At 41.8% G+C, this 21,072-nt stretch overlaps 1 protein-coding gene across 1 annotated transcript in view; it reads left to right on the top strand.

The window, feature by feature from the left end:
* Positions 1-21,072, top strand: part of GUCA1C (guanylate cyclase activator 1C) — a 38,029-nt gene that overhangs the window by 3,846 nt on the left and 13,111 nt on the right. The window contains 2 exon segments of the mRNA XM_068968375.1: positions 20,148-20,202; positions 20,204-20,258. Coding sequence (XP_068824476.1) covers positions 20,148-20,202; positions 20,204-20,258 — 110 coding nt within the window.

Here is a 21,072-nt window from a genome sequence, read left to right as displayed (position 1 = left end):
ATCTGGCTCTAGGTGAGAGATCACACCATCTTGATTATCTGGGTCATGAAGATCTTTTTTGCATAGTTCTTCTGTGTATTCTTGCCACCTCTTCTTAATATCTTCTGCTTCTGTTAGATCCATACCATTTCTGTCCTTTATTGATTTATCATAAAGATATTTATGATTTCTTTCTCTTTTTATGGTTTATCATAATGATACCATTTTGCTTAGGAAGCAAGTAAACCTACGCAGTGATGATTAATGCCACAAAAGTTGTGGGGATCTCAACATAATATCGTCATAAAATGAGAAGAGTAAGAATTGCTCATTATCACGTGAGAGCAAGACATGATATGCAGTTATGCATAGGAAAACAAAAAAAAAAGCCATATATTTAATTAGATCAATAAAACTATCAGCTGTCCAGAAACCCAGAGGATTTACTCTTTCAATGGAACTCCTCTGCAGTTTTACTATTCTGGATGGAAATCATTCTAGAAGACTTCTACTTCCTCAAAGTGCTGGTAAACATTTTCTCGATATTAGCCATTATTATGAACATTGATTGTTACATTTATGAAATGCCAAGAAGTACGTACGCCTACTGAAGTTGCTGTGGCTACATTTCGTAATGTCAGAAATCCTGGAAGTGCATGCTTGTGTTGTGTTTGCTTTTCTGTCCTTTTCTCTGCTGTCAAACATACCATACCCAGCTTTCTGACTGTTACACTAAAAAGCTTCCAATCTTTTTCTCCCCTGCCATTTCTGACTGGCTTTGGCGTGTACTCAAGCCTGTTAGAATAGTGCTTAGAGTAAATAGATTGAGAAATTTAGAGTATCAAGTTTATTCCTTTGGCTAATCACACTCCCTTGTAGGTTGATATTTGACACTCAGTAAAGATTTTGCGGTTCATTCACTAAGTTGTGTCTGACTCTGAGGCCCCATGAACTGTAGCCCACCAGGCTTCTCTGTCCATGGGATTTCCCAGCAAGAATACTGGAGTGGGTTGCCATTTCCTCCTCCAGGGGATTTTCCCAACCCAGGGATTGAATTTTAGTATACCAATGGGCTATGCAGAGAACAAAATTTACCAGAGTGACTAAAATGAAACTTCTGACTTTTATATTAATCTACAATTGTTGAGAGTAATGAGGAAGACTAGTGGTATACTGGGAAATGTTAACAATTAGTGTTCTGGGAGGAAATAGCCCTGGTAACATTTGCTGGTTTCCATGGTATAAATATGCCTACCCTGGCCAATTTCAAGCTAACAATCATTTAATACTTGGCTTCCAAATTTTCTGAAAATTTAACTGTCAGCCCCTACCAGCAGGTACTCCAGCACACCACTGGGATGGGTAGAAGAGTCATAGAGTTAAATCCGTGTCATTTTCTATAACAGGAAGTAAATAAAGTCTAAAATTGATAAATCAAGACAAGCAGAATAAGCATCTCAGTTATAAACGTAAATAAAAGGCTAGAAAAAACACAAAAAGTTCAAAGTTTTAAAGTATAAGTCTTTTAATTTTAGATATGTACATGTATGATATACATGATAAAAATAAAAACAGATTTTTAAAATTTTATAACAAAAAGAAATGGAATAAAGGTATTATTATATTATCCAATCTTTGTAGGTGAGGTCAGTGATGGAAATTGCTCTCCTCCAAACTAAGGTCTGTTTCTGTGCAAGGCATGACATAGATGCCTTCATTTCTACCACTAGGAATTGTCCCTTCCATTATGGAAATCCTATGGATTTGAAGCTGAGGGTGGTGGTGTTCAGTTGCTAAGTCATGTCAGACTCTCTGCAACCCCATGGACTGCAGCACACCAGGCTCCTCTATCCTTCACTATCTCCTGGAGTTTGCTCAAATTGATGTCCATTGAGTCAGTGATACTATCAAGCCATCTATCCTCTGCCTCTCCCTTCTCCTTTTGCCTTCAATTTTCTCCAGCATCAGGGTCTTTTCCAGTGAGTTGCCTCTTCTCATCAGGTGGCCAAACTACTAGAGCTTTAGCTTCAGCCTGACTCAAACTTGGTAGTGAGTAACTTCATCAAAACATGAAGTCTCCATTAAAATATACAACACAGTAAAATCATGTAATAAACCCACATAGGGTGAGACAGCAGGACTTGAAGTTAAGTGGGCTCCAAGGACTGACCAGGGCCACCTCCTTCCCCACATGTACACCATTGATTTGCTAGGGAGAATGAGTCTTTATCTAACAACTCCCTGCCAAAGCAAAAGATGATGGAAAGCTGATGAGAATTTGAGCTGGGTCTGGGCCAGCACCAGTATTCCAAAAACATTATGAAAAATGTTATTGCTGGCTATCAGTTCCTAAGAGGCTGTGAAAGTAGACACGGCTGCATTGTTCTTACCTGAGTATCCACATGCTTCACCTGGAGATGGATGCAAAAGGCCCAGTTCCCTGGAAACTGCCTGCTAAACTAGACGTGAACCTGCACCCTGGGATGTAAGCATCCAGCGTGGGTGATACTGAACTTCTTAATACTTCTGCTCTGCTGAGGTGCAGGCAGAGCCTGGCAATGAAGGAGAGCTTGGACTGCTATTCTCCTGAACTCCTTTCATTCCAGCTGCACTGCTTTCTCCATGCTACGCCTGCAGTTTGCTCTACTTCACTTCACTGTCCTCTTTTTAGATGCAAGTGATGCATGTATTCATCCTAATGAAACAAAAGTGCAGAAATATGAAGAATAAAAATGAAAAATGAATCATCCCCTTTAAGGCCCGCATATTTCCCAAGATGAGGCACCAAGTGCAGTGGCATAAAGTGGATGTTGAACAAACGTTTACTGAGTCATTGAACAAAATAACAAGGGAAGTGACAACTCTAGGAGCCTTTTATACATGGACCTCTTTCCATTCCTCTCTCTCTCCTTCACCTTCCCCTCTTTCCCCCATATTTATACCAAGGAGGGCTACTGTGTCTTCCAAATTTTAACCTAGTGATCAACTGGAGTGATTATCTCAATTATCTCACAAATTTTAAATGCATTTTTTATTTGTGTAGCTGGTAAGAATTTCAGCTCACACACTCAGACATTTAAAACATGTTGCTTTAGTTTTCCATAATTAAGTTCTATTTTCAGTCCCTATTTTACCTAGGAGATTTCTCCCTCAACTTTTCAGGGTTGCCTATGAACCCCAAGGGTGCCTCTAAAACTCAAGGAATTAACAGAGGGCAGAAGAGCCTCTGTCCCACCCTCGTGTTTGCTGAGACAGAATCTCTCCTCATCTCCTGCTTCAAGTAGAAGGTCGCTGTCTCCACACGGCTAGGCCTGCTGTGTCGGATTCTCTCCCTTGGCTTGTCTCTGCTCTTAGCCACGGAGGCCTGTTAGGCTGGCTCAGGATTGTCTGGCCAAACACTCCTCACAGCCTTTCCTCCCAAGCTCAATGTGTTCTACCCAGTAAATCACAGGTGCTTCTGAAACTATTAGGTAGCATTTCAGGGGCTCTGAAGAGCTCTGGTCATTTGTGTCTCGGCACAGAAAGAATTTAGCTGGAAGGAAAGTCATAGACAAGTGATTTATTAGAATAAAGTGAGAGGGTGCTGTCTTGAGTGCTTCATGACTTACATGTTTGTAATCAAAGAAAGTGGGGAGGGGAGAAGACCGTCTTCATCATTCTTGAGTGGACATTACTCTCCCATCATCAGCTTCTCCTCCTGAGCAGGGGAGTTTTCTTGTCCCTATATGGTCAAGCTAGGTTCACAAATTATTATTTTTTTAATTTTATTTTTACTTTATTTTACTTTACAATACTGTATTGGTTTTGCCATACATTGACATGAATCTGCCACGGGTGTATACAAGCTCCCAATCTGGAATCCCCCTCCCACCTCCCACTCCATATCATCTCTCTGGATCATCCCCGTGCACCAGCCCCAAGCATCCTGTATCTTGTATCGAACATAGACTGGCGCTTCGTTTCTTACATGATAGTATACATGTTTCAATGCCATTCTCCCAAATCATCCCACCCTCTCCCTCACAGTCCAAAAGTCTGTTCTATACATCTGTGTCTCTTTTGCTGTCTCGCATACAGGGTTATCATTACCATCTTTCTAAATTCCATATATATGTGTCAGTATACTGTATTGGTGTTTTTCTTTCTGGCTTACTTCACTCTGTATAATCAGCTCGTTTCACTCATCTCATTAAAACTGATGCAAATGTATTCTTTTTAATGGCTGAGTAATACTCCATTGTGTATATGTACCACTGCTTTCTTATCCATTCATCTGCTGATGGACATCTAGGTTGCTTCCATGTCCTGCCTATTATAAACAGTGCTGCAATGAACATTGGGGTACATGTGTCTCTTTCAGTTCTGGTTTCCTCAGTGTGTATGCCCAGCAGTGGGATTGCTGGGTCATAAGGTAGTTCTATTTGCAATTTTTTAAGGAATCTCCACACTGTTTTCCATAGTGGCTGTATTAGTTTGCATTTCCACCAACAGTATAAGAGGGTTCCCTTTCTCCACACCCTCTCCAGCATTTATTGCTTGTAGACTTTTGGATAGCAGCCATTCTGACTGGTGTGAAGTGGTACCTCATTGTGGTTTTGATTTGCATTTCTCTGATAATGAGTGATGTTGAGCATCTTTTCATGTGTTTGTTAGCCATCCGTATGTCTTCTTTGGAGAAACGCCTATTTAGCTCTTTGGCCCACTTTTTGATTGGGTCGTTTATTTTTCTGGAATTGAGCTGCATAAGTTGCTTGTATATTTTTGAGATTAGTTGTTTGTCAGTTGCTTCATTTACTATTGTTTTCTCCCATTCTGAAGGCTGTCTTTTCACCTTACTTACAGTTTCCTTTGTTGTGCAGAAGCTTTTAATTTTAATTAGATCCCATTTGTTTATTTTTGCTTTTATTTCCAGTATTCTGGGAGGTGGATCATAGAGGATCCTGCTGTGATTTATGTTGGAGAGTGTTTTGCCTATGTTCTCCTCTAGGAGTTTTTATGTGTGCTGAGAATATGTCCTGATTTACTGAGCTCACTGGGCAGGGTGTGGGGCTTATGCTACAATTGTTTTATTGTTTGGGGTCATGTCTCTTGGTTAGGTTACATGGTTCTGTTGCTGAGCAAGCCTGCTTGGTTTAGTGATTAAGCAAATTTTCTTTCTTGAATGATCATTAACTAACAGGTATTAAAAAACAGAGACATCGCTTTGCCGACAAAGGTCCTTCCAGTAGTTATGTATGGATGTGAGAGTTGGACCATAAAAAAGGCTAAGCACCGAAGAATTGATGCTTTCAAACTGTGGTGCTGGGGAAGACTCTTGAGAGTCCCTGGGATAGCAAGGAGATCAAACTAGTCAGTCCTAAAAGAAATCAACCTGAATATTGATTATTGGATATTGGAAGGACTGGGGATAGAGCTGAAACTCCAATGCTTTGGCCACCCTGATGCACAGAGCCAATTCATTGGAAAAGACCCTGATGCTGGGAAAGACTGATGGCAAGAGGAGAAGGCAATGACAGAGGATGAGATGGTTAGATGGCATCACTGACTCAATAGACATGAGTTTGAGCAAACTCAGAGAGATAGTGAACAGGGAAGCCTGGCATGCTGCAGCCCATGGCATTGCAAAGAGTTGGACACAACTGAGCGACTGAACAACAGCTCATACATTTTCTATTTACAATCCCCTAATGATTTTAACTATTAATCACCAACATTTAATCACCTACTTTGTTCCTTTATTCCTATTGCTTCTACCCTTACCTCTGCCAACTGCACCTGGTGTGTCTCTCCTCTACCCTTCCAAGTAGTCTGCACCCTCACAGAGCAGTGCCTTTCTTCCCACTGTCTTGCAACTCTCCTTTCCTTCCCTATTTGTCACTTCCCCCGCCTATGGAATTCTTATTTAACTTGAGAGTAGCTAGGAGAAGCTAGAGAAACTCACTCTAATTATGTGTTCTTCCAAATCTTTTGTTTATGGCATAAATTTTATGCTTTGAATCCCAAATGGCTTAAATAGTTGAAACTCAAGAGCTAAGAATGACCTCTTGATTTCTGCTTTTCTGCTGCACTGTCTTATCTCTCAGGCAGTGAATGTCTTTACTGAACATGGGAGGACTGAATGATGAAAGGGATTACCCGGAGCAAAGTCACATCCTTAATACACCATATTATTAACTCACTCTATTTGCAAATATTTTATTGAGCTCCTGGGAGGCGTGATGTAAGGAAGGTAGGCACAAAGATGAGTGGTAATTGGTCCCTGTCCTCAAAGGCGTTTACAATCTAGCCAGATGACAAATGCATCCTCATAAAAATAAAAGTTAGTGAATAAAGAATCAAAGATTGAAAGAAAAGCATTATACTTACTCTCTAGCTTCATGGTTCATGATGGGTCTTGGGACTATAGGGCTGCTTTTAAAACTTGTCCAGCCTATTCTTAGGCAACCTGACCGGAAGGGCCAGAGAGCTCTTCAATTCCTTCCCAGTAGTTCAATTAACAGGAGAAAAACCACACTCAAGTTTTGGAAGGTTGTGGAGGTGGGGTTGAGTACGTAGGTAGAAGACATGATTTCTGTGCCCTAAAAGAGTTGATAATCTAGTGGATAAAAGTCATGTCAAAATGAAATGCCTTAAGATGAAAATAAGTCAATATAATACAGTAAACTATAGCAGGGCTGTGCTATTCAAGGTACATTTACTGAGATCAGAAAATGCATTGAAAACCAAGTTGTAGAGTTAGTTAGGAAAGATTTTGTGGAGGCATTTTGAGATCTTCAAAGAAATGAAAAGATTGAATTATGCTAATAAAAGCTAATGCTTACTGAACATTTCTGTACAAGTTACTGTCTTAAAACACTTTATTATTTTATAAAATTCTCACAACAGTAACACAAGAGTAGGTACTATTTTTATCATTCCCATTTTACAGGTCAGGACACTGAAGCACAGAGAGGCTGAGTAACTTGCCTAAAACTGCACAGCAGAATTGGAATGCTGACAGTCTGACACCAAAGGTTGCACTCTAAATTACTCTGGTATTTCCCACCTCTTACAAAATAGTTGAGTATTTCAACAAAGAAAACAGTTCAACTTAAAGTGTAAGGTAGAAGAGAGATGGGTCAATGAGGACCTCGCTAAAGCAGAGGGTTACTGTGGGAGCATGACTGGGGAGCACACCCTCCAGGCGCCTCACCTCCACCTTGTGCTCCGTGCAGACAGCCAGTCAATTTCTGGGACTACACTGATTCTAACATCATGGCTGAGAAATGAGGCACTCAAAGCACCTAAATGCCAGGAGTGATTTGCCTGGAGAATCTCAAAGCAGAAAGCCAGCCCTCGATCCCTGTGGCTCCTGGTCTGCATTCTTGCTGCTGCTGTAACACGTGTGAAGGGCAATGCATAGCCCTCAGGGCTAAACCTAGGCATCTGGGTATGAAACCTTGGGCTAAATCCACTTCACCTGCCTTCTCTAATCAAGATCATTTTAAACCTTGCATGTCCTCCAAGGTGCATGTAGCCTCAACAATAAGATGTTTGCCTGAGCTGTTGTCCAGGTTCTTGGAGTCAGATGTGCCTGGTTCAAGCTGAGCCATTAAGACTAGTGGGGACCACTGACCCTCCAACTAGGCATATGTAAGTATCCGCTCAGTGACCTTTTGAAGGTGTAGAGGCCCATAGCCTAGTTACACCTGTGCAGAATGATGATGACGCACTTTTTCCCACTCACCTGTCCCTACTTCCCCACACTCCTCACATCCCAGACCAATGACGTACTTCTCTAGTCCTCATCCCATAAATACCCCCACCTCTGGCCTTCGAAAGGAAGATTTGAGCTCTGTTTTTCTGTCTCTTTGTTCTGCTTTCTTGCTGCAAATAATTCTGTTTGCCTCAAATCTAGGCATCTTGGCTTGCTGTGCTTAGGTCAAAATAAACCATAGTGCTCTCAAACTGAATCTAAGTTTCTCTAAAAGAGATCTTTTGTCAGATACCTTCTTGAGGGCAGGGACGGAGCTGTTATCTAGTAGGGTAATGGAAGTGAGCTAACAGAAGCCTGACTGCTGGTACAGAAGGAATGTGGGGGGAGTGGGAAAGGAGCCTAAAAGACTTGTTAGAAGCTTTGTCTCCTGTAAGACCAAGGTCTTACAAGGGAGGTAGAGTTTCTTTGAATTTGGAATTCAGACTGTTACTGAGTCAAATTTCGTAGGCCTTTCCTGCAAGAAGTTAGGAGATAAGATGTTGAGGCAAGAAACGGTGAGTTTTCAAACAGCCAACAGATGAAGAAAAGGGTGGGCTAATATCCTAAAGAACTATCCTAATTCAGGCTTCTCTTCTAAGGAGAAAGGGGGAGTGGGAAGGGCTTCCAGTAAAGGGAGGAAGGGGATTGCAGACCTCTTGGAGCACCACCCCCTCCTCGAAGGAAAGCATCACCTTTTTCCTCTTACTCAGAAGAGCTGGATCACAGAGCTCTGGCAAAAATTCAAGTTGTTAGCAGTTACTTTTATGTTACCTCTCATCTCTGTTTACATGAAAGCTTTCTAGGCTAGCAGAGAATCTATCTTACAAGTAAGGAACATGGGATGGGAACTTTCTTAAGGGAACTTAAAGAGCTATTTGGGCACAGAAAAACATCTTTTCTCTAATGCCTAACTCCTGACATGCAGGGCGAAAGTCGTCAAATCCATAAGCTAAAGAATGAGGGAAACCATTTCAATGTGGTGTGTATTCTGTTTTGTCTCTGTTCCAAAACTATAAAGTGGTTTTGAGCCAGATAAACAGTCATCAGCAAAGATAATCCAGAACACTAGGATAAAACAGCCAACACCAGTTCTCAGATTATGCAACCTCAAACCAATCCTGGGACTCAAGAGTGAGGGAATAGTGAGGAATTCTGAGAAACATGGGTGATTAACCTGTCCGCAGGAAGAAAACTGAGGAAAAAGGGCAAGCTGTGGGACTGAATGATCACAATGTGAGTTTACCAATAATATGTATACAATTCCAATCTTTGCTTTAATATCAAAAAGTCCTGACTATTCTCAATGAGCCCTTCTGTGAATCTTCCATCAGCAGCACCTGGGAGGGGGTGGGATTGCCAGACTCTGACCCCACTCTGACCCTTACTGCTGTGTGAATCTTGGACTAGGCTCATGACCTGTGTTAGTATTAAATTCCCAAACAGACAAAACCTATCCTGCCTATATTATCACTGTGCTTATGTGATAATGTGGGAGAACACTTTGAAAAAATGTGTAATACAGCTCACAAAGGAGGGTATGCTTACCTGTAAGATGCAGGTGTGCATGCTAAGTCACTTCAGTCTTGTCTTACTCTTTGCGACCCCATGGACTATAGTCTGCCAGGCTTCTCTGTCCATGGGATTTTCCAGGCAAGAATACTGGTGTGGGTTACCATGTCCCCTTGAAGGGGATCTTCCTGACCCAGGGATCAAACCTGAGTATCCTGCATCTCTTGCATTGGTGGGTGGGTTCTTTACCAGTAGCACCACCTGGGAAGCCAGTAAAATGCAGTTAACACTGACCTCAGCCTCCACAGAGATTCTCTCCTTGTTACAGAGCTCAAATTATATTCCCAAATGAGACATGCCTAGAGGTACAGCAGTTGCTTTCCTGCAATTTTTTGTCTTTTATTGATCTGAGTCATCAGACATTCATTTGTGCTGTTGGGGCAACACTGGCTCCATGCAATGATAGCCAGTCACAGAATGCAATTAATTACATGGGAATCATCTGAGGTTTTACTGTCTTGTCTAACCCAGGATACCTGAAAGGAAGCCCTAGCTCTACTCGAAATTCAGAAGTGACCTTTGGCTGTCTGAGTTCTTAGTCTCTCTTCATGTGAGAGCTCTTAAAAATTGCAGCAAGCAACCTGGCTTTTAACTGTTGTCATAATTGCTGCTGATCATTACTCCCCTGGCTGCCCTGCAGACTATAACACTGTATCTGGTTGTCTGGCCTATAATAAGGTGACCGCAATTACTGCCACTATTCATAAGACATACTTACTTGAAACATGACCATTTATTAGATTGTAAACAATTAGGCCACAATCTCTTAAGGGTGAAAAGACCAAGGCTACTAACTTCAGAACTACGACATAGACATTCTTAGGAAGCATTTGCTGGGGAATAATAAAAACTCTCATTTGTCTAGCACTTCATAATTTATAAAGCATTTTCATATATACCACCAATTGTCAACATTTTGGCTGAGCCTCTCAGACTTTCACCCGTTAAACTATACCTGCTGAAGTAGATTTAAGTGGTTGTAACTCATATTTTAACAAAACCTGCTGGATCTCAATTCTGGCTAAATAACTAAAGTACAACTGAGTAGGACCCTATGGGACCTTCCCAGGAAAGAGCACCTCATGGCCTCTGCTTATAGAAAACTTAGCTTCTGAGGCCTTCCCCAAATTCCAAAGAGCAAATTTAATCAGAAAAGTGAGAAAATGCAGAAACAAAGGAAAACAACCAAGAAAGACAGTAACAATAGCTTAGCCATTAAACACAATCAAGGACCTTTAGTTCTTCCTGAGTCCATACCCTTGAGCTGTTTGCAGATACTGAAACCCCCACCAGGTGGAAGAAGTTAAACTGCATGCTGACCACAAGCCCTTAGATCCCAAATTGGTTGGAACCAGAAGGTTGATGTTGACTCCTGGCTAATTAGACTGTCCATGAGCTGATCACTCACCCTGCAAACCTCTCGCTCACCCTGTCTTTAGTAAACCTTTCCCTGAAACCACTGGGGAGTTGGGGTCTTTTGAGCATTAGAGGCTAATACTCCCTGATCAGCCTTGCAAACAAACACTGCACTTTCCTTCACCACAACCTGGCCTCAGTAGGTCAGCTCTACTGCGTGCCGGCGAGTAGACCCAAGTTTGATTCGGAACAGAAGCACCTGGGGATATTAATCCCAGGGACTGAGTCTCCACCTCAGTCCAACTACATCAAAACTGTGTATGCTCTCAGATGACTCAAATGTGTAGCCAGCACTGTTACACCAAAACAACACAAAGTGACAGAAAACTGGTTTCTCGGCCAATTTCTGCCCCCACCAAGGAACCGTGTACCATGGATACATACACATGGGGGATTCTGGGTCCCAAACTAATAATTCGGAAGCAATTCCCCTGACCTTTTAGTTACAATTACAGTAAGAATAAAAAGTGCCCGGGATACACTGCGTACTTTCACCATCTAGTCTGCCACTGTCTGCATCCCCTATTGCCTCTCAACGAGGAGAAGGCAGTGGCACTCTACTCCAGTCCTTCTGCCTGGAGGATCCCATGGATGGAGGAGCCTGGTAGGCTGCAGTCCATGGGGTCGCTAAGAATAGGACAAGACTGGGCGAATTCACTTTCACTTTTCACTTTTATGCATTGGAGAAGGAAATGGCAATCCACTCCAGTGTTCTTGCCTGGAGGATCCCAGGGACAGGGGGTCCTGGTGAGCTGCTGTCTATGGGGTCGCACAGAGTCGGACACGACTGAAGTGACTTCAGTTCAGTTCAGTTCAGTCGCTCAGTTGTGTCCAACTCTGTGCGACCCCATGAATTGCAGCACTCCAGGCCTCCCTGTTCATCACCAACTCCCGGAGTTCACTCAGACTCATATGCATTGAGTCTGTGATGCCATCCAGCCATCTCATCCTCGGTCATCCCCTTCTCCTCCTGCCCCCAATCCCTCCCAGCATCAGAGTCTTTTCCAATGAGTCAGCTCTTCACATGAGGTGGCCGAAGTACTGGAGTTTCAGCTTTAGCATCAGTCCTTCCAAAGAACACCCAGGACTGATCTTCTTTAGAATGGATTGGTTGGATCTCCTTGTAGTCCAAGGGACTCTCAAGAGTCTTCTTCAACACCACAGTTCAAAAGCATCAATTCTTTGGCGCTCAGCTTTCTTCACAGTCCAACTCTCACATCCATACATCACTACTGGAAAAAGCATAGCCTTGCCTAGATGGACCTTAGTCGGCAAAGTAATGTCTCTGCTTTTGAATATGCTATCTAGGTTGGTCATAACTTTTCTTCCAAGGAATAAGTGTCTTTTAATTTCATGGATGAAATCACCATCTTCAGTGATTTTGGAGCCCCCCAAAATAAAGTCTGACCCTGTTTGCACTGTTTCTCCATCTAATTCCCATGAAGTGATGGGACCACATGCCATGATCTTCATTTTCTGAATGTTGAGCTTTAGGCCAGCTTTTTCACTCTCCTCTTTCACTTTCATCAAGAGGCTTTTTAGTTCCTCTTCACTTTCTGCCATAAGGATGGTGTCATCTGCATATCTGAGGTTATTGATATTTCTCCCAGCAATCTTGATTCCAGCTTGTGCTTCTTCCAGCCTAGCATTTCTCATGATATACTCTGCATATAAGTTAAATAAGCAGGGTGACAATATACAGCCTTGATGTACTCCTTTTCCTATTTGGAACCAGTCTGTATCATGTCCAGTTCTAAATGTTGCTTCCTGACCTGTATATAGGTTTCTCAAGAGGCAGGTCAGGTGGTCTGGTATTCCCATCTCTTTCAGAATTTTCCACAGTTTATTGTGATGCACACAGTCAAAGGCTTTGGCATAGTCAATAAAGCAGAAATAGATGTTTTTCTGGAAATGTCTTGCTTTTTCCATGATCCAGCAGATGTTGGCAACTCGATCTCTGGTTCCTTTGCCTTTTCTAAATCCAGCTTGAACATCTGGGATGTTCAAGGTTCACGTATTGCTGAAGCCTGGCTTGGAGAATTTTGAGCATTACTTTACTAGCACGTGAGATGAGTGCAATTGTGTGGTAGTCTGAGCATTCTTTGACATTGCCTTTCTTTGGGATTGGAATGAAAACTGACCTTTTCCAGTCCTGTGGCCACTGCTGAGTTTTCCAAATTTGCTGGCATATTGAGTGCAGCACTTTCACATCAGTCATTAAAGAGCAAGTATCCAACTCTTCCAGGAGAAATAATGCAGTCTTGGGAGACAGGCTGACTGAATTAGGGTGAGCCTAGATTTTATCTATTGTAATATGATTTAAGGAGACTGATGCTGATAAGAAACATTAGCTACTTGAAGTTCCTTGCAAAAAGGCAGCTATTATAGTCTGGTATGGGTCTTCCATACTTAGCTCCAGGAGTGATAAAACCTGGACAATGGTCTTGCCTTCCATGAAGTGCATATGAGACCAGCTTCCAAGATATGGTGGGCAGGGCATACTGAGTTGGTGGCTTTGTAGGGGCAGACGGTCAGCTCCTGAATATCCAGGAAGAGAATGAACATGAGGAGCTAGTTTGAGAAGACCTTTGTCCCAGAATCTTCGAATCTTGTACAGTCATGGCCAAGTCAAGTACAACTGAGTCTGATTTGTGTAACAATCACATTATAGAATCCATTTCCCAGCCCAGCATATTTTCATTTTAGAGAGGCGAGCCTCCTCAGGATGTTCCAGCAATTAATTCCATGGCTGAAAGAGGTTTTGTTTGCTGTTAGAAGTCAGTAGGTGAAAATGAGCTAGGTCATAAATGCTGAACATCAGGTTTCTCTTACAGATTTAAAAAATTCACAAAAGTATTTTTTAAAGCATTAACAGGTACTTGATGTGACAGGTAGCGCTTATTACCTACTTTCTTTTCAGTTCCTAAAATGCCAATTAAGTATCACTGACAGTTGTTGATTCACTATATAATGTGCTTATCACTTGCTCTCTGGGTTTCCTTCTGACCATCTGAGGAACCATTTTCAAGCAGAAATTTCAATTCATATGTTGCTACTGACCTGCCACATCCGGCAAAATGTCACTGAAGTGTCACACGTAAAAGAATGAAAATATCTGTGTCTTCAGGTTAGGGACTGTGACGATTCACGAATTTCTTAGATAGTGATTCTGTGAAAAATATAGAAAGTCAATGCTGTGGCAGGAAATGAGTCTTAATCTGGGCTAAAAGTTTGGATTTTTGCTGGATTTGGATTATTTTCCTGACTATGAGGGTGTATGTGCACATGCTGAGTTGCTTCAGTTGGGTCTCTTTGCGACCCCATGGACCGTACCCGCCAGGCTACATGGGATTCTCCAGGCAAGAATACTGGAGTGGGTTGCCATGCCCTTCTCCAGGGGATCTTCCTGACCCAGGGATTGAACCTGTATCTCTTGCATCTTGTGCTTTGGTAAGCAGGTTCTTTACCACTGGTGCCATCTAGGAAGCCCACTCAGCTGTGGCTTTATAGTTAGTTATAATAAGTAATTTCTATTTCCATGATAATGTTACTAGAACTCAGATGTTGTACTTCTTGGTTAATACTGTTAGGGCCTTGTTAGGGTTAAATGAGCCCATATGCGTAAAGCACAGTCCTAGTCCTAAATGTATAACAAGGTTTACATCACTCCAACAACTGTCACTGCTGTCATGATTATTATTACTAGTCCAGCTCATTTATCATCTGAAATGAAGGACTGTTTCCAGAGCTGAAATTTCATGATTTTGAATCAATGAAATGAAGCCAAATTTTTGTAATATTATCCAGCTCATAAATTCATGGTTCTGTCATTGGGACAAAACCCTGAAGAGAATGTTTCTGAAATACACTAAGATAAATTTCAATATCTGTATCTCAAGATCACTGAAGCAAAGAGAGTGACGGGACCATATTGAACCTCTCAGATGATATGGACAGTGAGATTTTACCCAAAAGCTTCAGAAGTTTCCCTGCTGGCTCAGAGAGTAAAGCATCTGCCTGCAAGGCAGAAGACCTGGGTTCGATCCCTGGGTCAGGAAGATACTCTGGAGAAGGAAATGGCAATCCAGTCCAGTACTCTTGCCTGGAAAACCCCATGGATGGAGACGCCTGGTGCAGGCTACAGTCCATGGGGTCACAAAGAGTCGTACATGACTGAGCGACTTCACTTTCACTTTAGAAGGTGGGGAGAATGGAGGAGTGAGAGTTTTAATGCAGGTGGGAGGCCCCAAACAGGGGGAAATGATGAGCCAAAGCAAGGAGCAACTCCACAGTCATAAAGGAAGGCTCTAGTTTCCTAGCCAAGAGCGGGGGTGAGGACTAAACAGGGTCAGCTGGAAGAGAACTAGTGCGTGTACTGATTCATCTCATTGGCGCTCCTGGAGGGAGAATATCCCTGGGGGAAGCCATAAGCAATGAGAGGCTGTTGTCTATGGGGGTACATATATGTGCATGCTCACTCAGTCATGTGTGATTCTCTGTGACACCATAGATGGTAGCCTGCTGGGCTCTTCTGTCCATGGAATTCTCCAGGCAAGAATACTGGAGTGAGTTGCCATTTCTTTCTCCACGGATCTTCCTGACCCAGGGATTGAACCTGTGTCTCCTGCACTGGCAGGCAGATTCTTTATACTGAGCCACCTGGGAAGGCCCTGTTGTCTGTAGGGTGCTGGAGGCTAAACTGTGGGCAAGGAGGGAGGGGCCAAGAATTCCAGAATGGACAGAAGTGTTCATCAAGCCTGGATGCAGGAAGGGGCTGCAAGGAGGAAGAACACCTCCTGTCCTGCTTAGCCAGGTGGCTATAGTGGCAGAGTGAGGGAGGGCCCGCAGTAGAGGCTCAAGTCTCCCTGAGGTTAAATGGCTTAGAGGACATGGCCAGCTTTACCTTGGGCAGTACCAGGTCTGAAGGAAACAGCATCTTCAGACACTGAGTTACCTGAGATCCCTGGAGAAAGAAATGGCAACTCACTCCAGTATTCTTGCCTGGAGAATTCCATGGACAGAAGAGCCTGGCAGGCTGCAAGTAAGGCTGACTGGATCTTAAATCTTGGATCCACCCACATCCCAGTTTTGATGCTTTAGCTGGTTTATTTAAACTCTGAAAATCAGTTTTCTCTTCTGTAAAATAAGAATAATGCTGCCTGTAAGGCTGCTGTTAGAATGAGAGAGAATGCATGGAGAGTGACCAGCACGGGGCTTGGGATGTGGGCCTCCCCCATACCGTTTCCTAAAATATACTAATGGTTGTTCTTTTACTTAATAATAAATCAGCTATTTTCATGTGCGTATCAGCTTTAACTTTCTACCTTCATTTCAAATTGATCCTGCTTTTAAAACAACTGATTTGTGGCAGGTCGTGAATATCACCTGGAGATCATATTCCACCTGAGTATTTTCTGTTGAGCAGAAGTTGTACTACATGACTTTGTTTCCCTTATTTTTATCATATACTTCTAAAATTTCACCTCCTGGGGGAAAATCTTTTTCTTAAACTTTCTTTATAGATGTAAAAACTGTGCCTTAATTTCTGAGGCACACACATTTTAGAGAGACCTTGAGAAAGCTTAAGTTTCCATGTATTTCTCTTCCCCTCATTTGAACACCCTCTACAAAACAACATAGTAGTGGAACCAAACTCCCTCAAGAAACAGAAATTTATGCTTCCATATCTTGACCCCCATTTAACTCTTCCCTGTAATCTACTCCATCCTAAGGACATGACGTATAAATCTACAAATGTTTGGGGAGTAAAATTGTGTATAGGCTCTCAAACTCTCCTGAGGCTCACCAGATGGCTTTGTCTTCATCCAATTTCCAACCCACCCTTCAACCTCAAAGGAAGATCCTTCCCTTACCAAACTCACTTTTTAGAGTTTTGTGATTCAGAATTATGAGAAATTGGAATAAAAGAATGAAATGTTCTCGTGGTAAGGCAGGCATGTGAAGGAATGGGGCAGTGGAGACCGCTGAAGATGGAGCATCTGGATGCACGTGGAGGAGCAGATGGGCGAGGAAGGGGGTGTTGTGCAGAAACCTATAAATGTCTTGCAAGTCATGTTCCAGAAATGAAAGGCTTGCTGTTACTTTGAAATTAATTTTCAGCTAGACTGTACTCATGACTCATTCTGAGGCTGAACCTTGTGGGTCATAATTTTTCTAATTAGTCTGAATAAAGGTTTATAAATTCGTGTGAGAGTAAGCCACCATTACAGAGCCACTTGGAGAGTTGTTAGAGAGTAACATTGTCTACAAAGATAAACATGGATAAGAAAAACAGAGTAGGTCCGTAATTCCCAAATCTTAGGATATGTAAGACATCACCTGTGGAACATCTTAAACTGCAGCTTCTTGGACTCCATCCCAAGTAGTTTTGATGCTGTTGTTCAGGTTAGTGTCTAGGAATCTGTATTTTGAGGTCCATACTTGATTCTGACATAGAATTTATGAACCCCATTCTGGCTCAAGGCCAATGTCAGACTTCTTCCTACAGTTCTATGTGCCGTGGGGGCTCCCATAGTTTAACCACAGAAATACACGTTTTCCTTTGGATTGCCCCAAAGAAAAGCTGGTTTGGACATTCTCTATTGCATGCCTCCTAATCACATTTGGAGAAATATCTTGCCTTTTCTGTCGTTCTTTTTTCCCCTCTCACGCATCCTAAATCTATAGATCAATTGCAGACAAGTTTTGTTCTTTTTTACAGAACAAGCATTTTACTTAAAGCCGTCTCCAAGATGAACACAAACTATTAAATTACATTCACCAGAATTGTCTCACCAATGCAAATTTATACAAAATCTTAATGGGATGAAAATTGGAAAGGGATATCTGACGGCAGATTGTGAGGATTAATTTGCCTGACTACATAACAAACAGAATGCTCCAATGAAAACAATAAATGTTCCTTGCAGGAGCCTTTGAAAGAGGCTGCACTTGTTTAAGTAAAAGGTCTCCTCACCCGTAACCATCGACTTTGGCCGTAGATGAGCCAAACTGCCCATTTTAAAACCACACAATGAAAATACTTTTGCTTGTCTCCTGGTAAAGGTTGCCTAGAGCTTTAGAAGCCTGAATAAGAAAATGTGTTAGGACCACCTACCCACTGTGCCTTATCATAAAATACCAAATGTTCTAAAGACAACACTGTTCAATCTACCTTGTTGTCTTCCATCATGCCCAGTTGACACTGAAAATTGTGATCACTGAAGCAAGACTCATAAAACGAATCATCACGAAATAAAAAATATAAAGTTTTATGGAAAACCTGGAGTATCCACCTTATAACAAACCAGCTCTGTCTTCGCAAAGAAGATGCTTCTGTGACCTTTTGGTAAATATGCACAACAACTACCCAGGAAATGGCTGTATTGATTGGTCAGCCCTGGAGTCACAGGAACAAGACCTAGAAGCAGATGCACCTGAGGTTAGACATTGTATCACCCACCTTCTATCCTCCGCACCTGCCAGTCCTGCTTCTGAAAAATAATGGTTGTGTGCCACCAAAGCTGGAGATGATACCTTGATGTCACCTTGCATTTCAACTCTCTAATAATTTCCCTTGTCTCGGCCATAGCTCTGCTAGGGATTAACAAGTGAAGTGGAAGTGAGCAGTAGGAGAAGCAGGTGGAAGAAAGGTAAAACCACTTGATGTTTTGGGTACATTTGAGCTGACTTCTTTTAGGACACTTCTACCACACCCATCTGTTAGCAGAAGTCTTCTCTCTTATAAGACATTCACTATTGATGGGATAAAGATGCCTGCCACTAAAAAAAAATCTAATAACCTAAAGGTAGTGAAATGATTTTTAAATATTTTCTTTTTCTGACTATCCACAGTAAAACTTTAAAGTATAATACATTTTGAAGAAATGCTATAGTGATTAACACACTAGCTTATAACATCTGAGATGTTGTCTTTAAAAAAAAACAAACCTTAAAAGCCACCAACCATGATATTGTATATATGTCAGTGCTCCTTTCTCAGTTTGTCCTATCCTTTCCTTCCCTATGTTCCTAAGTCTGTTCTCTCCATTCCTTCCCTGCAAATGGGTGCATCAATACCATTTTTTTTTTTATTTTCTAGTGGGAAGCTGCTAAATAACATAGGGTGCCCAACCTGGCACTCTGTGACAACCTGGTGAGGTGAGATGGGAGGTGGAAGGGAGGCTCAAGAGGGAGGGGATGTATGTATACTTATGGTTGATTCAAGTTGGTGTACAGCAGAAAATAAAACAACATTGTAAAATCAATAATAAAAATGACTGAATTAATTTGAAAAAAAATTTTTTTAATGTGGGAATCTCAAAAAAGCCATTAACCAGCCAAACAGGCTTTGCTTTACATCCATAAATGCTGGTGGGTTCTCACTTTTCTTAAACTTGGTAGAATTATGGCTCAAGCCTTAAAGACTCAAAACATATTACTTTATAGACCAATAACCCTAAAGTCCCTTATTTCCAAGGAAAAAGGATACTTTGCAACATCCTGTTTTTGTAAATAGAATTTGACATCCCAAATATTCCAAAGAATATCAGCAGATAGCATCTTTTCCTGGGCTGAAGATGCTGCCCATCAGCAGCTGAAAGCACATGGGAAAACAGAATGGTTAGACAGCTCCCCTACAGCTGGCCACCTTTCTTAAAATAGTCGAGCATTTGGCTGAGCAAGGTTTGAAGTATATGATTCTAAGAATGGCACAGGCTGCTTTTCAACTGAGAATGTTTTACCAATTTAAAACAGGATGAGGGGAACAACCTAAACTTGCAACCTTTAATCTTTTCTAAGATTGAACACAACAAAATCTTAAAAAAATTAATTTTGATTCATACTGAAAATGATGGGATTTAAAGGAATCCTGCAGATTAGCAGTTCAAAAACTTCAACCAGTTTCTCTAAAACAGTATGGAATTTAGCTACATACTGGATGTTTCCCTGTAATTGAAAATTGGTACCTGGTCTTCTCCCTGAGTGGAGGCAAAAACCTGAAGGTATTCAGAATAAACCACTGTAGGGTGTTCTCTGTGAGAACTCAGCCTTCCATCATGGCATTTCAGACTCTTTTTTGTCATAGGAAGTAAACATTTTCAGAACTTTCCTGGTGTTCCAGTGGTTAAGACTCCATGCATCCGCTGCAGCGGGGTACAGGTTCAATCTCTGGTTAGGGAACTAAGATCCCACGTGCTGTGCTTGGCCAAAGAAAAGAAAAAGTGTACCTTTTCTCTGAAAATGTACTCACTTATTTATAATTACTTGTCTCTATACACCTTACACCAGTTCTTTTTAATGAAGTGCCAGGGAATAGTTTCATGCCAAAATCTCATGAGTTGTATTCTATTGTACTGAAGGTCCTGCTCATGAATGATGACTTCACAAATAAAAAATAATTGGTCTTCTTAAATATTTATTTCCCTTTCTACCTTGCTTTCCATAGGATGGATTTATTGACTTGAGTTTATTGCTGCTGTAAATCCAGTAGTACAAGAAAAATGAGGCAAAAATTAAGTGGCATTTTGAGCAATATGATGTAGCTGGAAATGGTTCTGTTGACTAAAGGGAACATCTGTGTGGTAAGTGAAGTAGTAAGGCATCCTTTGCAGGAGGACCTTCTAAAGTTAACTCCGTCTTCCTCCCTGTGGAGTCAGTGACAGTCCCCTGTGTGGTTGGCTATTCTTGGGACGTGTATTTGGAATGGCTGAAGCAATGTCAGTCTCTATCCTGTTGGTTACTGAATGTGCAACTGCATATCAGCATTTTCTTCTAGGTGCAGTCCACTCTGAAGTTTACAAATTTAGAAGGGTATTGAGGATGAAAAATAAACGTAGGTTGGCTACCTGATGCAAAGGGCCAACTTGTCTTTGGGAAATGACACTGGGAAAGATTGAAGGCAATAGAAGGGGGCAGCAGAGAGATAAAATGGTTAGATGGCATCACTGACTCAATGAACATGAATTTGAGCAAACTCTGGAAGATAATGAAGGACAAGGGAGCCTGGGGTGTTGCAGTCCATATGGTCACAGAGAGTCGGACACAATTTAGTGGCTGGATGACAACAACTTACCTTTTTCTCTGTCTCAGTGCAGAAAGTCTCGTGGGGGAGCAGCTGAAATATAAGGTGGTTTATATAGCAAGAGACATGGATGAAGAATAAAGGTCCTAAGGAATGAATCTTTCTGGGAACTTGACTAAAGCGTTTTCTAATTGCTCAGGGAGCTCAGATCCTTTCCATCTCTGAAATTCAAGGACTCTCTTTATAAGTCTTAACCCCCCACTATCTGCTAATGGAGTGAGGATAGTGATTATAATGGTATGAGATGAAATGTATCCCAAGTAAAACTGACTAAGTGGGGCATTGTGCC

Source organism: Capricornis sumatraensis, chromosome 1 (assembly GCF_032405125.1).
Source record: "Capricornis sumatraensis isolate serow.1 chromosome 1, serow.2, whole genome shotgun sequence".
In the NCBI taxonomy this organism is placed as follows: domain Eukaryota; kingdom Metazoa; phylum Chordata; class Mammalia; order Artiodactyla; family Bovidae; genus Capricornis; species Capricornis sumatraensis.
The sequence above is the reverse complement of the archived record's forward strand: the minus strand, read 5'-3'. Positions and strand labels throughout refer to the sequence as shown.